This window comes from Saccopteryx bilineata, chromosome 1 (assembly GCF_036850765.1).
Source record: "Saccopteryx bilineata isolate mSacBil1 chromosome 1, mSacBil1_pri_phased_curated, whole genome shotgun sequence".
NCBI classification, from domain to species: domain Eukaryota; kingdom Metazoa; phylum Chordata; class Mammalia; order Chiroptera; family Emballonuridae; genus Saccopteryx; species Saccopteryx bilineata.
Window position 1 is genome coordinate 63,288,857 of NC_089490.1, and position 20,072 is coordinate 63,308,928.

At 44.1% G+C, this 20,072-nt stretch overlaps 1 protein-coding gene across 2 annotated transcripts; it reads left to right on the forward strand.

Annotated features, from left to right (window-relative positions):
* The first annotated feature begins 274 nt into the window (after positions 1-274).
* GJA10 (gap junction protein alpha 10) lies at positions 275-15,818 on the forward strand. Of its 2 annotated transcripts, XM_066253026.1 has the most exons (4): positions 275-326; positions 3,566-3,669; positions 4,966-6,421; positions 15,721-15,818. In XM_066253026.1, the coding sequence occupies exons 3-4, from the start codon at positions 4,982-4,984 to the stop codon at positions 15,757-15,759; spliced, it is 1,479 nt and encodes a 492-aa protein (XP_066109123.1). In that variant the 5' UTR covers positions 275-326; positions 3,566-3,669; positions 4,966-4,981; the 3' UTR covers positions 15,760-15,818. The 2 variants fall into 2 exon arrangements, with proteins under 2 accessions (XP_066109123.1, XP_066109122.1); XM_066253025.1 differs by lacking the exon at positions 15,721-15,818 and having other exon boundaries at positions 4,966-6,484.
* The last annotated feature ends 4,254 nt before the right edge of the window (positions 15,819-20,072 follow it).

Genomic DNA, 20,072 nt, shown 5'->3' on the forward strand with positions numbered 1-20,072 from the left:
TATTCACAAATGAAAAAGGGAAATTATTATTCGTTCAGTTTTCATTTCCAAATATGATATACCAGGAGTAGCTTTGGCATAGTGTCAATTAGAAAATAATATTACAAGAGACTTTCAAAGCACCAAAGGACATTTTGACCTCTGAAGAGAACTCGGTTAGACTCTATTGATCAAAATTACTGTGCTCTTTCTGGATTGGACTCTATAAGCAGCTGATCAGAGCCTTTATATTTGCAACCAGCAGCAGCTGTTCTACTAATTAGCCATACATGGTCCAACTTTAAGGTTCTTTGAGTCTGGTTGTTATTTCTTTGTCCACCTATGAGGTAAGTGGTAAATATGTAGATTTTCTTGTTTATGAGAAATATATAAAATCCCTGTGGGGATAGAAAGATAGTATCTGAAATAAAATTTAGGAAGGAAGCACCAGTTTATTACAACAGAGACACTAAATTAGTAGTTTATAATGCATAAAAATTCAACAATATTTCTAGGACCTGTAGTCATTTAATGATAAAAAGGTAGTTATTTTTAGGAAACAGGAATATTTGTCTCAAGGATCTGGCTTTTACATCAGTATGTGTGATTGTATTTCTGTGTTTCATGTGGGCCTAGCTTTCTTTTACTTGCTATTTAAAAGAAATACTTTCCCATTTTAAAGGATATAATGGCAAAAGAAGCATTAATACTTTAATACTTTAGGATTATCAAGTACAGAATAAGTTAATGAAATTAATCAACTTTTCCACCTTAGTGTTTTCATATAAAATAGAAGCTCTAGATTTGTTCAAGTGCTAAAGGTATTTTTTTTGGTCTGACCTGTGGTGGTACAGCGGATAAAGCTTCCACCTGGAATGCTGAGGTTGCTGGTTCGAAACCCTGGAGGCACATTTAGAAGCTTCTTGCTCCTCCCCCCTTTTCTCTCTCTCTCTTTTCTCTAAAATGAATAAACTTTTTAAAAAAGGTATGATTTTTTAATAAAGAGTAATGGCCAGAAATTTTTAAATGAATGATTATGGAAAATGAACTAAACTCATAAGAAAGGATAAGGCTTAGTAAATTATGGTTTCAGTTAATGAGATATAAATGCAAAACTTTTTAATCAAGTTTTTATTTAGATATACAAAAATAACTTTTAAAATTTTAAACAATTTATAAGTACATAGAGTAAAATGTAAATCTCATTAGTACCCCTTTCAAGTTCTGAATCTTTTAAAATATTATTTAAAAAGTTGTTAATACATATGTATGTACATACAGGTGTAAATTTACATAAATGTATGCATTGGATAAAACTTCCTTAGAAGAAAATTCTTTTTCTTTCTGCCTCTTTTTCCTCCTCCAAATGTCCCCCTCCTTTCTTATCACCTCCTACAGACCTCCAGGAATCTATATTAACTTTCTGGTGTGTGTCACGTTCTTTTGCCCCGTGCTCATATAATCACGTACCTATACATCTCATAAGCATATGTATACATATATGTACATTTACATGATTTTATTTCACTCAATGATATATGGTTTAACACTGAATTTATGGATCAGTTGATTTGAAGAGAATTTGCATCTTAACAAATAGTAATTGAGTGTTTGAATCCTGAGTATGGTATATCCCACCACTAATTTATTTAAATAGTCGAATGTGTATGTGTATTTGGCATTGCCAGCTGTTCTCTCCTGGAAGCTCTGTCCTGCTTTGGTTTTAGTGACACGACCCTCAGGTTTCCCCCTTTGCTCTCTTTGGCCATTTCTCATTGTCATCTGTAGACTTTTGTTCCTGTGCTTTTTCTCAGGTTTCTGTCACTAATTCACTTCCCCTTCTTGTTCCTGAGTGCTCTCATCTACCAATTCAATGATTATTCACAAATGTTTAAATGTTAATCTTCAGTTTGTACCTTTTTTTTTTGTTGTTGTTGTTGTTCTCTAGACCTAAATGCTTTCTGGACATCTTCACTTAAAATATTTTTAATTTCTAAATTTCAGTTAACATTCAGTATTGCTTAGTTTCAGGTGTACAGCATAGTGGTTAGACAATCATAATTTACAAAATGCTCCCCTCAATATTTCAAGTACCTACCTGGCACCATACACAGTTATTACAGTGTTATTGACTGTATTCCCTATGCCGTGCCTCACACCCTAGGACTGTTTTGTGACTGCCAATCTGTCCTCCTCAATCCTGTCACCTTTTCACCCAGCCTCCCTGCTCTGGCAGCCACCTGTTTGTTCTCTGTGTCTGAGTTTGTTTCTATTTTCTTTGTTGGTTTATTTTGTTTTTTAGATCCTGCGTATGAGTGAAATCATATGATATTTGCCTTTCTCTGTCTGACTTACTTCACTCAGCATAATGCCCTTTAAGTCCATCCATGCCATCACAAGTGGGAAGATTTCATTCTTTTTAACAGACAGTTCCACTTCTGCCATTCAGTTTTACTGTTTAAAATCCCTATATTTTTTCCAATTATATTGTAATTTCTGCCGTCGATGTGCTTTATTTATTTATTTATTTATTTATTTATTTATTTATTTTTGTATTTTTCTGAAGCTGGAAACGGGGAGGCAGCCAGACAGACTCCCGCATGCGCCCGACCGGGATCCACCCGGCACGTCCACCAGGGGGCGATGCTCTGCCGCGACCAGAGCCACTCTAGCGCCTGGGGCAGAGGCCACGGAGCCATCCCCAGCGCCCGGGCCATCCTTTGCTCCAAGGAAGCCTCAGCTGCGGGAGGGGAAGAGAGAGACAGAGAGGAAGGAGAGGGGGAGGGGTGGAGAAGCAGATGGGCGCCTCTCCTGTGTGCCCTGGCCAGGAATTGAACCTGGGACTTCCGCACGCCAGGCCGACGCTCTACCACTGAGCCATCCGGCCAGGGCCCATCAATGTGCTTTAAAAGACTTCCTCTGTTTCAAGATTTAAAACATGTTCTTTTACATTTTACTTTAATACTTTTACAGTTTACTTTGTTTTAGATTTAATACTTTATTCTATCTGGAATTTATACAAGGTGAGGCACAAGTAGGTTTAGAGTTGTGAGTATGTAAAACAGTTTATTCTTGTATTATTATTTATTATTCTCTTATGTTCCATACAAACAACTGTAAACCTACTTTTTCTCCACACTGTATTTGTGTTTGGAGGTAAGTAGGGGAAATATAACAATTTAATGTTTTTTCTCTTGTATTTTTGAGTTGATTTTCATTTGCTTTTTTGCATTATTTGTCCATTTTACATGTTAGTGGGAGTCCTTAGTGACTGAGTACTGTGAGGGCTTGGCCAAGTATGCGTTGTTTATTGTTGAATTTTCTGGCATCTAGTAGATGCTAGTAAGATTTTAGTAAATATAGAAGCAATGAATTATAGAAGGAGAAAATAGTTTCATTATTTGTCTTAACCTAATAACATTTTCCTGTTTTTCCTCCATATATTTTATATTTGGAAGTCTGCCACATCTTAGAAGGCTTTAACGTACCAAGTTTTTAATCTCTTTGAACCTTGAAAACCAAATTTTTTTTTTTAGGAAAAACCAAATAACCTACTTATGTCAGCTATGCCTTGATTCTTTTCCAGATCTCAAGCTTGCTAGAGAAGCCATTTCTATTCACTTTTCTTCTAAGTTGGCATACCTTCCCTGAAAACATGCTCTGTGGATGTAATCACATGTTTTATTGGTGGTAATGTTTCTGTATCTTAATCTTTATTGCTATTTCATGCCTGTTTCTGAGGGTTTATTTGGCTGGTTTCTGGGATTTTTTTTACTTGTACTTTTAGTCTTGCAGTGAGAGCCATGGGTAATACATAATGAGCACCTTTGCTTTTCTGCTGATTATTCCAGTGAGAGGAAATAAGTTTTAAAATGAGAAGACAATTCAATCCGCTATTATTTATTGATTCCTTACATATGCAAAGACCAAAAATGCTATAGAAAGTCCCTCTTTTTCAATCTGAAAAGTGTGCACTTTATCAGGACTGGAGGAATGGGGGCATAGACACATCCATCACACAAATTTTAGGTTCTGTGCTACAGAAAGACTTATTTAAGATCTTGTAGGATGAGCCTGACCAGGCGGTGGCGCAGTGAATAGAGCATCGGACTGGGATGCAGAGGACCCAGGTTCGAGACCTCAAGGTCGCCAGCTTGAGCGTGGGCTCATCTGGTTTGAGCAAAGGTCTACCAGCTTGAACCCAAGGTCGCTGGGTCCAACAGGGAGTTGCTAGGTCTGCTGAAGACTCGCGGTCAAGGCACATATGAAAAAGCAATTAATGAACAACTAAGGTGTTGCAAGCGCAATGGAAAACTAATGATTGATGCTTCTCATCTCTCTCCGTTCCTGTCTGTCTGTCCCTGTCTATCCCTCACTCTGACTCACTTTCTGTCTCTGAAATAAATAAATAAATAAAGACTTAAAAAAAAAGATCTTGTAGGATGAATAGTAAATGGGCATCTCACATGGGTAGGAAATGGGCAAAATTGTGGAATAGATGGCATTATATAAATATGAGGGCCAATGGATATATTAGAGTGACAGTCAACTTCGTGTGGGAGAAAAGAGGATAGGATGGAAATTGGATCAGATTGTGGAGGGTCTTTAGTGTCTTTTTAAATCTGATATTCCTTGAAACTGTTCTATTTCATCAAGCATGGACCATAAATATTAGGGCTGGAAAACTTTTCATAACTTTACTGACATGAAAAAAGAACCTGCCATTTAAAAAAAATATTTTATTTATTGATTTTTTTTAGAGGGGGGGGAGAGAGAGAGAGAGAGAGAGAAAGGGGAGGAGCAGGAAGCATCAACTCCCAACCAGGCAAGCCCAGGGTTTCGAACCGGCAACCTCAGTGTTCCGGGTCGATGCTTTATCCCACTGTGCCACCACAGGTCAGGCAGAACCTGCCATTTTGATGAGCCTGGTTCTTTACACATTACATCCATGGGTACTCTCTAACCTCAGTGTTCTCTATATTTCAGACATTAGTCTCTTACCATGGGGGATTGGAACTTATTGGGTGGCGTTCTAGAGGAAGTTCACTCCCACTCAACCATAGTGGGGAAAATCTGGCTGACCATCCTCTTCATTTTCCGGATGTTGGTACTTGGTGTGGCTGCTGAAGATGTCTGGGATGATGAACAGTCAGCATTTGCCTGCAATACTCAGCAGCCGGGTTGCAAAAATATCTGTTATGATGATGCTTTCCCTATCTCTTTGATCAGATTCTGGGTTTTACAGATCATCTTTGTGTCTTCTCCCTCTCTGGTGTACATGGGCCATGCCCTTTATAGACTCAGAGCTTTTGAAAAGGAAAGGCAGAGGAAAAAGTTACACCTTAGGGCCCACATGGAAAACCCAGGAATTGAACTGGAGGAGCAACAAAGAATAGAGAGAGAACTGAGGAGGTTGGAGGAGCAGAAGAGGATTCATAAAGTCCCTCTGAAAGGATGTCTGCTTCGTACTTACGTCTTACACATCTTGACCAGGTCTGTGCTGGAAGTAGGGTTTATGATAGGCCAGTATATTCTCTGTGGGTTCCAAATGCACTCCCTCTACAAATGCACTCAACCTCCATGCCCCAACGCAGTGGACTGCTTTGTATCCAGGCCCACAGAGAAGACCATTTTCATGCTCTTTATGCACAGTATTGCAGCCATCTCTTTGTTCCTTAATGTACTAGAAATATTCCATTTGGGAATCAGGAAAATCATGAGTGTACTTTATCAGAAGTCTGGCAATGAGGACATTGAGGATGAAAGGGACCCTCCATTTAATTTGAAAAAATATTCAGTGTCTCAGCAGTGTATGATTTGTTCACCCTCGCCTGACAGAATCTCTTTACTTCAAGCCAACAATCAGCAACAAGTCATCCAAGTTAATGTGCCAAAGTCCAAAACCTTGTGGAAAATCCCACAGCCCTGCCAACTTGAGGTAGATCCTTGCGATAGTAGAGATGATTGGGCTGCAAAGGATCAGCACAGTGGACAGCTCCATGCCCACAGCCCAAGTCCCTGGAACGACTGTGCTAGGATTCAGCACCTGGGACAGCAACCAGACCATTTCTCCTTCGACATCCAGACTTCAATGCCCCAGTCCTGGCTAGGTACAACGACGGCTTCTAGGCACTGCTCATCTTACGCAATAGGAACCTGGGAGCAGTCCCAGGACTTGCAATCCTCAGGGGAGCTTCTCGAAGATTTGCACAGTCACTGTGGAGACAGTGGTGGGAGCGTGAGAGAGAATGGGGTCTGGACAAACAGATCTCGCTCAGGCAGTCGCAAGGCCAGCTTTCTGTCCAGATTGCTGTCTGAAAAGGAGCAGCTGCACAGTGACTCAGGTAGCTCCAGTTCTCGCAATAGCTCTTCCTTGGACTTTCTGCACTGGGAAAACAGCCCCTCGCTTCTGCCTTCAGCCACTGGGCGCAGAACATCAATGGTAAGTAAAGATAGACTGATCAAGAATTATTACAAGAGGTGTTCCACTTTGGCCCCTTCTTAGCCTTTCCTTTCATCCTTCGTGGTGTGTATATATGTCTGTGTTGAGACAGAGGGAGAGGAAGAGTGGGAGGTTAATTTATGAAGAGTTAAATTAATTCATTCAATACATTCAGTTAAAATCAACTCATAAAATAAGCTTAATTGAAAACTTCATAACAATTTGACTTTTAGGTGCTGGGTGTGTTAAGTGGCTGTCTGCCATCAAAGGGCTCAGAATCTAGATGGGAAAGTTAGGTAAATATGTAAATGTGATTAAGTGCATGTTGGGGGGCTGGACATAGAAGGGAGTGATCACTTCTTTATGGATGGGTCAGGAAAAGCTTCATAGTTTTTTTTCAATTGCAGCTGGCATTAAATATTATATAGTTTAAGATGTGCAGCATATTGGTTAGACATTTATATAACTTACGAAATGATCACCTCCAATAAATCTAGTACTCACCTGACATCATACATAGTTAATACAATATTATTGACTATATCCCCTGTGCTCTACTGTACATCCTCGTGACTGTTTGTACCTGCTAATTTTTTTATTATTATTCAGTGAGAGGAGGGAAGGCAGAGACAGACTCCCACATGTGCCCCGACCAGGATCCACTCAGCAAATCCACTAGGGGGCAAGGCTCTGCCCATCTGGGTATTGCTCCATTTCTCAGCAACTGAGCTATTTTCAATGCCTGAGACAGAGGCCATGGAGTGATCCTCAGCACTTGGGGCCAACTCACTCCAATCAAACCATGGCTGCAGGAAGGGAAGAGAGAGAGAGAGAGAGAGAGAGAAAGAAAGAGAGGGAAGTGAGAGAGGGTGGAGTGGAGAAGTAAATAGGCATCTCTCCTGTGTGCCCTGACTGGGAATTGAACCCAGGACATTCACATGCTGGGCCAACAACACTCTACCACTGAGCCAACCAGCCAGAGCCAGTAACTACTAACTTGTACCTCTTAATCCCTTTTCACTCCGGTCCCCCAACCATCCACTTGTTCTCTGTATCTATAAATTTGTTTGTTCTTTTACCTTGTTATTTTAGATTCCACATATAAATCATATGGTATTTGTCTTTCTCTGACTTATATCACTTAGCATAATACGCTCTAGGTTCATCCATGCTGTCACAAGTGGTAAGATTTCCTTCTTTTGTTATGACTAATATCCATTGTATATATGTACCACTTCATAGTTGAAGGGATTTTTGGAACGAGTCTTCAAAGATGTGGTGAGTTTTCCAGACCTAAGAGAACTGGGGTACGTGGAAGAGGCCATCCCCAGTAGAGGGAGCAGCACAGATAAAGGCTGAGAGGTATGGCACAGCAGGGGCCTCTGGGGAGTCGTGTTTGGCTGGAGCCCAGGGTGGTAGGAGGGCTATGGAGAGAGGGAAGACAAGAGGGAGCATGGAGGCCTTGAAAGGAGGCAGTGGAGAACTCAAAGGGGACGTGCAGCAGGGGAGTGACTGGGTCAGAGTTGCAGTTTAGAAAGCTCTGTCTTAGTGTGGAAAACAGATCAGAGGAGGGATAATTTGTAACCTTGAGTTGCCCTTGTCTCACTAAAGGAAAGAAGGTGTGCTTCATTGTTTTAATAGCTCTGCCATTTAAAAGTCACATACAAATATTTGGGGATATATTTCACAAAGACTAAAATCAATATCGTATTGATTTTAATTCTCTTCTCTGAAAAGCCACGATGGAATAAACATTCCATGACCATTTTAACACATACTGGTTATTTCTTGTGGATCATTTTCAATTCTGGGGGGAAAAGAATGACACTTGCTTTACCCATTGTGCTGAATAGCTTTCTTTTTCTTTTTTTGACAGAGAAAGAGAGAGACTCAGAGGGAGGGACAGCTAGGGACAGACAGAAAGGGAGAGAGATGAGAAGCATCAATTCTTTGTTGCAGGATCTTAGTTGTTCATTGATTGCTTTCTCATCTGTGCCTTGACTGGGGGCTACAGCAGACCAAGTGACCCCTTGCTCAAGCCACATTGGGCTCAAGCCAGTGACCATGGGGTCATGTCTTTGATCCCATGTTCAAGCTGGTGACCCTGTGCTGAAGCCGGCGACCTCAGGGTTTCAAACCTGAGTCCTCTGTGTCCCAGTTTGATGCTCTGTCCACTGCGCAACCACCTGATCAGGCTAGCTTTCTTTTATTAAAAAATTCTTCCGACCCTGGCTGGTTGGCTCAGTGGTAGAGTGTTGTTGGCCCAGCGTGTGGATGTCCCAGGTTCAATTCCCAGCCAGGGCACACAGGACAAGCGCCCATCTGTTTCTCCACTCCTCCCCCTTTCTCTTCTCCTCCCCTCCTGTTGCCAAGGCTCAATTAGTTGCCCTGGGGTGTTGATGATTGGCTCCATGGTCTCCACCTCAGGCGCTAAAAAAATGGCTCTGGTTGCAAGGGAGCCAGTGCCCTGGATGGGCAGAGTATCGCCCCCTAGTGGGCTTGCCAAGTGGATCCCCATCAGGGTGCATGGGGGAATCTATCTCTGCTTCCCCTCCTCAGTAAATTAAAAAAAAAATTTTCTTCCAAGTTTAGAGGGGGAACTTCCCTGTTAGGCTCACACAGTTGAGCTCACACACTTGCTTTTTCTTTTGTTTCATTCTTTGTGTTAATTATCATTGAATCCCTTTAACCAAGTTTTATATCTCTTATGGATTTAGAGATATTATTGCACTGAAGCTATATCTCAAGTAAGAATCATCCTACCTAGATTTTCCCTAAAATGCTTCTCTCAAACCGATACTCATTTCTTGTCTGTACCCAGTCAATCTACCTAGGATACTATGTTTAGTATCAACGTATGGGACTTGGGCCCCTAAGCCAAACCACAGCAGAGCTCTCTGGACTTTGGCTGAGTTACAGCCATCTTGGAGCTTTAGAATTATTTTTTCATACCTGGGAACCCATCCAATTCCAATGAAGCAAGAATCTCTGGGGATGGGTGCAGGATCAGTCTTTTTAAACCCCCATGGTGATTGCAATGTGTAGTCAATGTTGAGAACCACTGTTTTAGAGTAACCTTGCCAGTGGCTCCTGCTTCTTATCTGCATTTGTGAAGTCAGTAAGACAGTTTTCGTTATGTTCCCTTTCTTGTAACTCCTTCCATGTGACAGAAGCCTTTGTATTGGCTGAGAATTGAGGGAGAGACAGCAACGTTCAATTGAGGTGGATTTTCTTTTTTTTTTTTTTTTTTTTCCATTTTTCTGAAGCTGGAAACAGGGAGAGACAGTCAGACAGACTCCCGCATGCGCCCGACCGGGATCCACCCGGCACGCCCACCAGGGGCGACGCTCTGCCCACCAGGGGGCGATGCTCTGCCCATCCTGGGCGTCGCCATATTGCGACCAGAGCCACTCTAGCGCCTGAGGCAGAGGCCAAAGAGCCATCCCCAGCGCCCGGGCCATCTTTGCTCCAATGGAGCCTTGGCTGCGGGAGGGGAAGAGAGAGACAGAGAGGAAAGTGCGGCGGAGGGGTGGAGAAGCAAATGGGCGCTTCTCCTGTGTGCCCTGGCCGGGAATCGAACCCGGGTCCTCTGCACGCTAGGCCGATGCTCTACCGCTGAGCCAACCGGCCAGGGCGAGGTGGATTTTCTTAATTTCTCAGATTACCTTTTGGGAGAAGTTAATCATGCTCAGGAGCCTAGAGCAGCAATTTTCAAACTGGAGTGTTGTAAGAATTTTTTTTTAAATTTAACCGAGAGGAGGGGAGATAGACTCCTACATGCACCCCAACTGGGATCCACTCGGTGACCCCCATCTGGGACCGATGCTCTGCCCATCTGGGGCCATGCTGGCAACTGAGCTATTTTTAGTGCCTGAGAGGTTCCATGGAGTCATCCTCAGTGCCTGGGGCAATATGCTTGAAACAGTCAAGCCATGGCTGCAGGAGAGGAAAAGAGAGAGAGAGAGAGAAGGGGGAGGGTATGGTGGAGAAGCAAACAGTCGCTTCTCCTCTGTGCCCCTACTGGGAATCGAACCCGGCACATCCACACGCTGGGCCAATGCTGTACCACTGAGCCACCCAGCCAGGGCACCACAGAATTTTAGCAATTAGTTTATATGTGTTGTGAGATGAAAAAGGTTTTTAAAATTACTGCCTTAGAGAAAAGAAGATAAGAGGATAGGCCCTCTCTAGTCTTTCTTTTTAAAAACAAAACATTTATTGATTTTTAATGAGAAAAAGAAAGGAGAGAGAGAGACAGAAATATTGAGCTGTTTCTGTATGTGCCCTGACTGGGGATTGAACTAGCACTTCAGGATGATACTCTAACCAACCAAGTTATCCAGCTGAGGCAAAAGTAATGTTTGAACCTTTTTTTTGAGAGAGACAGGAACACTGAGTTGCTCCTATATGTGCCCTGGTCGGGGAATCGAACTGGCAACATCCACACTCTGGTTTATTTGTTTTTCTTCCTCTTTTTCCTATTTATTATGTTTCTTTCTTTTTTTTGTATTTTTTTTTCTGAAGCTGGAAACGGGGAGAGACAGTCAGACTCCCGCATGCGCCCGACCGGGATCCACCTGGCACGCCCACCAGGGGCGATGCTCTGCCCACCAGGGGCAACGCTCTGCCCACCAGGGGGTGATGCTCTGCCCCTCCAGGGCGTCGCTCTGCCACGATCAGAGCCACTCTAGGGCCTGGGGCAGAGGCCAAGGAGCCATCCCCAGCGCCCGGGCCATCTTTGCTCCAATGGAGCCTTGGCTGCGGGAGGGGAAGAGAGAGACAGAGAGGAAGGAGGGGGTGGGGGTGGAGAAGCAAATGGGTGCTTCTCCTATGTGCCCTGGCCGGGAATCGAACCCGGGTCCCCCGCATGCCAGGCCGACGCTCTACCGCTGAGCCAACTGGCCAGGGCCTATTATGTTTCTAAGAATTATAAATAATGCCTTTGGCCACAGAGCTCATGGTCACTTTTCCCCAAGACTCTTAAAGAACTGACAGACCACTTCACTTCCCAGAAGGTAGGAAGACTCAGGACTGAGGCCGCAGCTGTCACATCCAGAGCACTCTGGCTGGGCTGACACAGGGCGCTTCACTTCTTGCAAACAGAAGGATCTCTTATTAGAAATTAATGTGGCAAACAGGATTATGACAGCCATTTTTAGTCTACAAACTCTAACCTGCTTTTTACACTGCATTGGGTCCTAAATGTCAGAATTTTTAGGTCTCAGTCAAACTTCCCAGCCTCCAGAGCTGTGAGAAATACATTTCTGTGCTTTACATTCCCTGTGTTTGGTTGCAGCAGCCCTAACCGAAGCGTGAGAATGCTGTCAGGGAAACTGGCGAGGAAGTTTGTACAGTAGTTCAGGTGGACAGGAGTGCGGTTTACAGCAGGGGCACCACTGTCAATGGTTTGAAAAAACGGGGTTTTTGTGGGGTTTTTTTTGCAGTATTTTCTCATTCATTCATTCATTCATTATTCAGTGAGAGGAGGGGAGGCCGAGAGGCAGACTCCCCATGTGCCCTGGCTGGGATTCACCAGGCAAGCCTACTAGGAGGCGATGCTCTGCCCATCTGGGGCATTGCTCTGTTGCTCTTAGCACCTGAGGTGGAGTCCATGGAGTTATCCTCAGCACCTGGGGCAAACTTGCTCCAATCGAGCCGTGGCTGCAGGAGGGGAAGAGAGAGAGAGAGAGAAGCGAGAGAGGGAGGGGTGGAGAAGCAGATGGGCACTTCTCTTGTGTGCTCTGACTGAGAATCGAACCCAGGACATCCACACACAGGGCCAATGCTCTACCACTGAGCCAACTGCCCAGGGCCTTCTTACTTATTGTTTTTCATATTCAAGTAATACATGCTCATTGAAAATAATCAAGCAATACAGAGTAAGATGTGAACCTGACCATGTGAGGGTTCATCTCTTCTCGTTCTTTCACTTGAAGTCAATTCCCACTTCCCTCCTGAAGACAACCGCTGTGAACAGCACGGGGTATGGAGTGTGGCCTTCTTCCTGCCTCGGTGCATTCAGGATCTGTCTTTGAGGACAAATAAATGTCTACACATATCAGTTACTTGCTTTTTAAAATATAAATGAGTTCATATTATAGAGATGTCTCTGCAATTTGCTTTTGCTCAATTAATGATATGTCTCAGAGATCTTTCTGTGTCAGCATCTACGGAACTGCCTCAGTTTGATATTAACTCATGCTTTTCCCGAGTGTGGATGAACCATAGAGGCTTGATGACCGTTTAGACATTCTAACTTTCTTTTCTACTGCAATGTTGCGGTGTGTGTTGCATGCGTATGTATTTAACAGGTACCTAGAAATGGAATTACTGGTTTTAGTGAGCATGCATATTTTACATTGTGGTAGATTCTGCCAATTATTGCTCAGGAAGAACTATACCAGCTTATCCTCTCACCCCTCAATACATTGCCAATACCAGACGCCATCTCCCCTGTCCTGATCTGACAAACTAAAAATGTCTTCGTATTTTGTTTATTTATTTACGTTTGTTTTTTGTTGTTTTAAAATTTTTCCCTTTGTTTTAGTTTACTTTACTGTGATTACAGGTAAGTTTGTTCATGTGTTTATTGACCATATGTGTTTTTTATCACAAATTATCCTACTGTCAATTAAAAATTGTCTATTTTTCTGCTGGAGTACTTGTCCTTGTCCTCCTTCTGTTCTTATACGGTGTTATATCAACTCCTTGTCTGTATATCTATCTATCTATCTGTCTTAAAATTTTTTTCTTTTAGTCTACTTTTCTCTTATCTCTGTTTATGGTATTTAATTAAAAATTTTAAATATACTAAATCTAAAAATCTCTGTTACTTTTAGGTTTTTTGACTCATTTGGGAAGGTCTTTTTTTATTAGGCTTTTTAAAAAGCGATTTAATCTTATTTATTAATACTTTAGAGGTGGGGGAGAGATAGCGGAAGCAAGTGCCCTTGTATGTGCCTTGACCTGACCCTGCAGGCCCGGGTCTCGGGCCAGCGCCCTCAGCGTCCCAGGTCGGTGTTCTGTCCACTGCACCACTGCAGGCCAGGGTAGGAAGGTCTTTTTTGACTCAACTTTATTAACAAAGGTTATTAGATAGGTGTTTGCAGGATGATTTGTGATAATTTATTGAACTTCTTGACTGAGAAGTTTTACCTAATATGTCAATTATCAAAGTTCTGAAGAAAAGATACACTTTAGTAAAGAACTGATTATCGTCTAGACACTACCATGGGCTTACTCACTTCAACCCTGTGATTGATTACCATTTTACTAAAACGGATTGATCCATTTTACCAATAAGGAAATAGATGATTTGTCCAAAGTCACACAGGCTGTGGTGAAGCACAGTCCTTGGAACATAGTGAGGACAAAAATGAATATTTACTAGAGAGTGAATGAGCTGGAATTTTACTCCAAACATGTCTGGCTCACCCCAAGCTCCTTCTCCCATAATCCATTGTTGCTTCTTGCTCTCTCTGCATAAGGAAACCAAAATTTAGCATATTTTTAGGATTAAGGCTAGATCACTAAACAAAAAATATTTTGGAACTCTGATAGATAAAAGATGATGTGAAGTTTTATTTGCATTTCTCTGGCTACTGGTTTATTCTCAAGAAAATTGCCCATTCAGTTTTTAGTCTTGAATTGCTTGTTCATATCCTTTTACACGTTTTTATGATAATCTTCCATGGATGGATGTACAATTGTTTATTCATTCTGCATGAGTTTCTAAAATTGCCTGTCTTTTTATTTACGGGAGCTCTATGCATTATACAGTGTGTCCGTAAAGTCATGGTGCACTTTTGACCGGTCACAGGAAAGCAACAAAAGACTACAGAAATGTGAAATCTGCACCAAATAAAAGGAAAACTCTCCCAGTTTCATACCTATTCGGTGCAGTTTGATGTGGGTTCACGCGCAGATTTTTTAGGGCTCCTTAGGTAGCTATCCCGTATAGCCTCTACAGACTCGTCACTGACTGATGGCCTACCAGAACAGGGTTTCTCCACCAAACTGTAGGTTTCCTTTGACTGCTTATCCCACCGAGTAATGTTATTTCTATGTGGTGGTGCTTCGTTATAAACTAGCCGATATTCACGTTGCACTTTGGTCATGGATTCGAATATAGCGAGCCACAGAACACACTGAACTTTCCTCTGTACCTTCCACATCTCGACTGGCATGGCCGTGGGCTGCTCCGCTGTATACATGGTGTTACGTCATCATCTGTGCATGTGCACATGCTGCCACATCATCCTACAGAAACTGGGAGGGTTTTCCTTTTATTTGGTGCAGATTTCACATTTCTATCGTCTTTTGTTGCTTTCCTGTGACCGGTCATAAGTGCACCATGACTTTACGGACACACTGTATATAGCAATGCTTTGTTATATTTTCTCACAGCCTCCTGCTTATCTTTTAACCTTGCAGTGTCTATCTTAATATGAACGTTTTGGGGTTTTATCTATAAAGTTAACCTGGTAAAAAAAAAAAAAAGGAACATCTGCCCTGGCCGGTTGGCTCAGTGGGAGAGCGTCGGCCTGGAGTGCAGAAGTCCCGGGTTCGATTCCCGGCCAGGGCACACAGGAGAAGCGCCCATCTGCTTCTCCACCCCTCCCCCTCTCCTTCCTTTCTGTCTCTCTCTTCCCCTCCCGCAGCCAAGGCTCCATTGGAGCAAAGATGGTCCGGGCGCTGGGGATGGCTCCTTGGCCTCTGCCCCAGGCGCTAAAGTGGCTCTGGTTGCAACAGAGCGATGCCCCGGAGGGGCAGAGCATTGCCCGCTGGTGGGCAGAGTGTCGCCCCCTGGTGGGCGTGCCGGGTGGATCCCGGTCGGGCGCATGCGGGAGTCTCTCTGACTGTCTCTCCCCGTTTCCAGCTTCAGAAAATTACAAAAAAAAAAGGAACATTCCACATTTGAATCAGTTTTCCCTTCCACATATTATATACAATGTCAAAAATCTGGCCTATTGTAGAGTGCACAAAGATGGCGCTTAGGAAAAGCTGGCTTTCTAGCTTGAGACCTGGATTTTGGATCAAACAACAGCTGGAGAAGGTGAAAGAGAAGGAGAAGGAGACGGCAGGTGGGACTCAGCTCTTCTGCAGGGCGCTGTCAGGCGGCAGACCCCCTAACTGATGCTCGTTCCTGGGGCCGCGTCGGGAGGACCGTTGCAGTCTTCTGCAATAGGCGTCGACTGGATCCTTGATATCGGTGATGTATGCTGAGTCCCAGGTGGATGAGCAGGACTGATTTTTACAAGCCATTTGAGTCTATTTTGTTTGTTTCCTGTCTCTTTCAGAACACCCTTCTAGAACTTTCATCTATTATGAAAAAATAATTCAGGCGTTGGGCCAGAAAATAGGACCTAGGAGCCCCTGGCATCCACAGGAGAAAAGCTGCACCTTGTCAGTTCAAGTGGCAGGAAGAACTGCGGAACCATCCCCTCCAGAGAAACACCTGCCAGGTGATGGGAGCGGACAGGGTGCTCCCAGCTGGGCTCACCCAACACAGGACACCCTTCCCCGGTGGGGCTGGGCCAGCCTCACTGCCCCGCCTGGCCTCCCTGTCTGAGGCAGCTCCGAAGCTCAGGCAGGGAGAAAAGTGGGGACCACTGGAGAAAATCTAGTGAGAGCTGCTGTCACCCTGAGGGGAGAAGGGTTGGGATACAGCTACCGTCCTCCCAGCCAGCAGCCCAGGGGGACATGTGGCTGAGAGACCATCCCAGCTCTGCAGCGGCAGCAAGTTTGGGCCCTTGAACCTGCATCCAGAGCAAGCCAGGAGCTTCTTGTCTGTGAAGGAGAGGTTGATAAGAAACTGGTTTTTCCTTCTCATCAGTTCATTTCTTGGGCATGAATCAGCCAGATTTTCATTCATAACTGCCATGACATAAGATACTGATTACAACACAGACAAACACTTGTGTTGCATGATTGTACCTTACCCTTCTTCCGGGATCATGTGTCGTCAGTGGTGATGCCATGACTGTGGGCCCACAGTTGCCTGGCGGGGTGTCATTCTGGACTTTCAGGGCAGTGAATGAAGTGGGCACCTCTCCCTCACTGCTCCCCTCAACCTCACAGTGGTCCCGTCCAGGAAAAGTGCATCAAAAAGTTTTTAATGCTTTTTATAGAGCAGAGACATGGGTGACCAGATGATATGCACTAATTAGCCAGTCATTGGGCTGATGGGCTGGTTGTTACTGTCAGTTCTGAGAGCCAGAAAGGGGAGCTCAAATCCAATGGAAGAGCCATGTAGCTCCTTCATCCTTCATCACATGGCCAGGCTGTCCCCCAGTCCTGGAATCACAGCAGCAGCAATGTCACAAAAGCTCTGTGTGTGTGTGTGTGTGACAGAGACAGAGAAAGGGACAGATAGGGACAGATAGACAGGAAGGGAGAGAGATGAGAAGCATCAATTCTTCATTGCAGCACCTTAGTTGTTCACTGATTCCTTTCTCATATGTGCCTTGACCGGGGGCTATAGCAGACCAAGTGACCCCTTGCTCAAGCCAGTGACCTTGAGCTCAAGCTGGTGAGCCTTGCTCAAACCAGATGAGCCCGTGCTCAATCAGGCAACCTCGGGATTTCGAACCTGAGTTCTCTGCATCCCAGTCTGATGCTCTATCCACTGTGCCACCACCTGGTCAGGCACAAAAAGCTCTTTATCATTGATGTCCTGTAAGATAAAATCCAAACTCCTTAGTCTGGAACAGAAGGCCTTCATGCGCTGGCCCCACGTCAGACCTTGTTCTCTCATTCTGCTCCTTACCAGCTGCTCGCAGCGCTCACTCCTGAGTCCTTGCCCAGAGTGAGTGCTGGGCTGCGGGGCAGCCTCCATGCACCATGCGCCTGTCTTTTGGGGACTTATCACTTATGGAGGCAGTTACAGCACCTCTTCCTCAGACACCCCCCTCCCATCATGCCTTTCTATCTGCCCTGTAATTATAGCAACAGCTACTTTTCCAGGTAGGTAATTTTCAATTTTTGCAAAAAGAAGCACATATTAAATGCAACTTGTTTCTAGGAAACACCTTCCAGCCATCCAAGGTGAGCTTCCCTGAGCTGGGACGGTCTCGTGCCCTTGGGCTGGGTGGCTCTGGTTCTCATGCTATACCACCGGCTTTTCCGGGTCTCCGGCTTACAGAGGTAGACCGTGGGACTTCTCCATAACCGTGCGAGTCAGTTCCTTTTAATTACTCATATATATCCCTATCTGTCTCTATATTTTCTATTGGTCTAGTACATTGGGTAACAGCCTGGGATGTTGCAGAAAGGAGCCCAGTATTGGATGGGACTGGTGGTCTCTGCTTTTCCAAAAGGCTCCTGAGTCCATCTGCAGAGTGGAAATGAGGGCTGGCAGCGTGAAGAAGTGTGATCTGTCCCACAGTGAGTTGCTAGAAGAGCCAGTGAAGACCAAGTGGGTGAAAATTACACTGGGCCCAAGTCTGAATGGGTGCCGTGTTAAGGGGCATACTATAGCGTTAAGGACATATTTACCTATATCTTGTACAACTGTAAAAAGTTATTGTTCATCTCCAACTTCTTTTTATATAACAGAAGGCTCAGAGAAATTAAGTAATTTGCCCCACAGCTAAGGGCCACACAGCTGAAACATGCCACGTGGCTGGAATTCAAACCCAAGTCTACCGGCTCCAAGGCTGACACGCCGTCTGGGAAGCCCTGCTCTCTTTTCCGTGACAATCAGCAGCCCCTGCACAATCATTTATTTGCACATTGGTCTGCTCGACTAGCCCATGAAAGCTGAAAGGATAAGGCCTGTGCATTTTAAACCTTGGATGCACAACATGTAGCACAGTGTCGAACAAATGCATGTTTATGTGTAGATGTGCGCGCGCGCGCACACACACACACACACACACAAATACCTTACCCCTCAATTCCAGTTCTCCAGTTTTTATTCCTTATTCACTGGGTCCTGTCATGTTTTTTTCAATAGGTTTATTATGAGAGATTCTTTCAGAAGTCTGTGTAGCATCATTTAAAACATTTTTTTGTAATTTTTATTTTTTTCACCCCCAAAAGCCTTTACAGGACATCAGCTGCACAGCACAAACAGAGGTTAACAAAGTTTAAGAGCACCCAGCATAAAATGTAGTGCTTCCAGGAAAGGCTGGCATGTCTGAAAGTTTCCATCCATTGCTTTAGGATGAGGGTCACTGCCTCAGGGGTACACTTGACATCAAGGGGCAAGAGTAAGTGACCACATGGAGAATCAGAGATGATTCTTTCTGCTTGACTAAGCATACCAGTGGCAGATGTCTGTTGGGCTCTGAGGACCCAGGGTGGGACTGGGAACAGAAAGAGTCATGCTCTTGAATCAAATGAAAGGGAAGACACTTGCATAATGGAATGTGGGATGAGGAGCTCATTCTCTCTCTCTGGGCCTTGATTCTTTGACATCAGGAAGTATCACATGCATTTATACAGAGGCCAAGGTGCTCAAGGGGAAGGATTGGAAACCCATCCCAGTCGGGGGACTGTCACAAGCTGGTGTGAAACATCAAGTGCAGTCTTACTAATGCATCCTAATTGAGGGGACAGGGGTCGTGAGTTGGAAAAAGAGCGAAACTTCTAGAACTATTTCAAAGAATAGCTCAGTTATTTCCAAATACATGCAACAGAACTGCTTGCAGGGACCGGCGTAGGGGCAGCCGAATTGGGGATCCTCATGCCCTAAGCGCAGACACAACTCACACCTGAGGGGCACACAGTAGGAAAGAAAATGGCTCGTGTCCATTGGGGCTGGATGGCGTTGGAATGCTTCCCTTCTGTTAAACTTCCCTTCTGTTAACAGCTTTATTCTGTACCCAGACCTGACTGTCATTCTCACCGCAAGCACACGTCAGGGTAGGAGATGCAAATAGTGTCAGTTCTACGTAACCAGGTTCTCTTACAGAAAATTTTGGGAGTGTGACTGACCCACCTGTCAGAATGGATTGAATAACTTCATGTCTTCAGGCAAAAGACTGTATTTTACCCCTTACGTCTAAAATGTTATGATTGTGATGTTTTCAGAACAGCAAACATTTGCAAATGCCATTACAAGTTTCCTGGAAACCCCTCTTGACTCAGTGATGTGCCCTTGGAGATTGCTAAGGGAGCGTAATTCAGCAACATTTCATTTCAGTTTTCCCATCTGGTGGGTGGGTTGTGGCCACGTGCTCCTTGACGCCCAGACTTGGGCAGCAGTGTGCTCTCCGAACAGCATGTGAACCCATTATTTACAGCCTCACTGACGCTCAGCCAAACCATCTGTGTCCAGCGTTACTCACGGTCGTCTGGCCTGCCTACCACTCAGTAGCTTGTTTTCTCATGACCTCAAAATCCAAGACTAAACAATCAAACATATTTTTTAATTGTATTTACTCCATAACCACAATTCTAAACCCCTTGTCCTGCCTCTCATCTTAATCTTGGTGTTGATTTAATGCCCTTTTCCCTGTTTACTTTCATTTAGCATTTTTTAAAAGAAAATTAAATTGAACAGGGTGACATTAATCAATAAGTTGTACATAGGTTTCAGGTGAACATCACTACATTATTTGACTAGTCAATTATGTTGTGTACTCATCACCCAAAGTCAAATCATTTTTCATCACCTTATATTTGTCATTCTTTACACCCTTTCCCC

Coding starts and splice junctions, on each gene's coding strand:
- GJA10 (XM_066253025.1), top strand. CDS start 4,982: ATGGGGGATTGGAACTTATTGGGTGGCGTTCTAGAGGAAGTTCACTCC.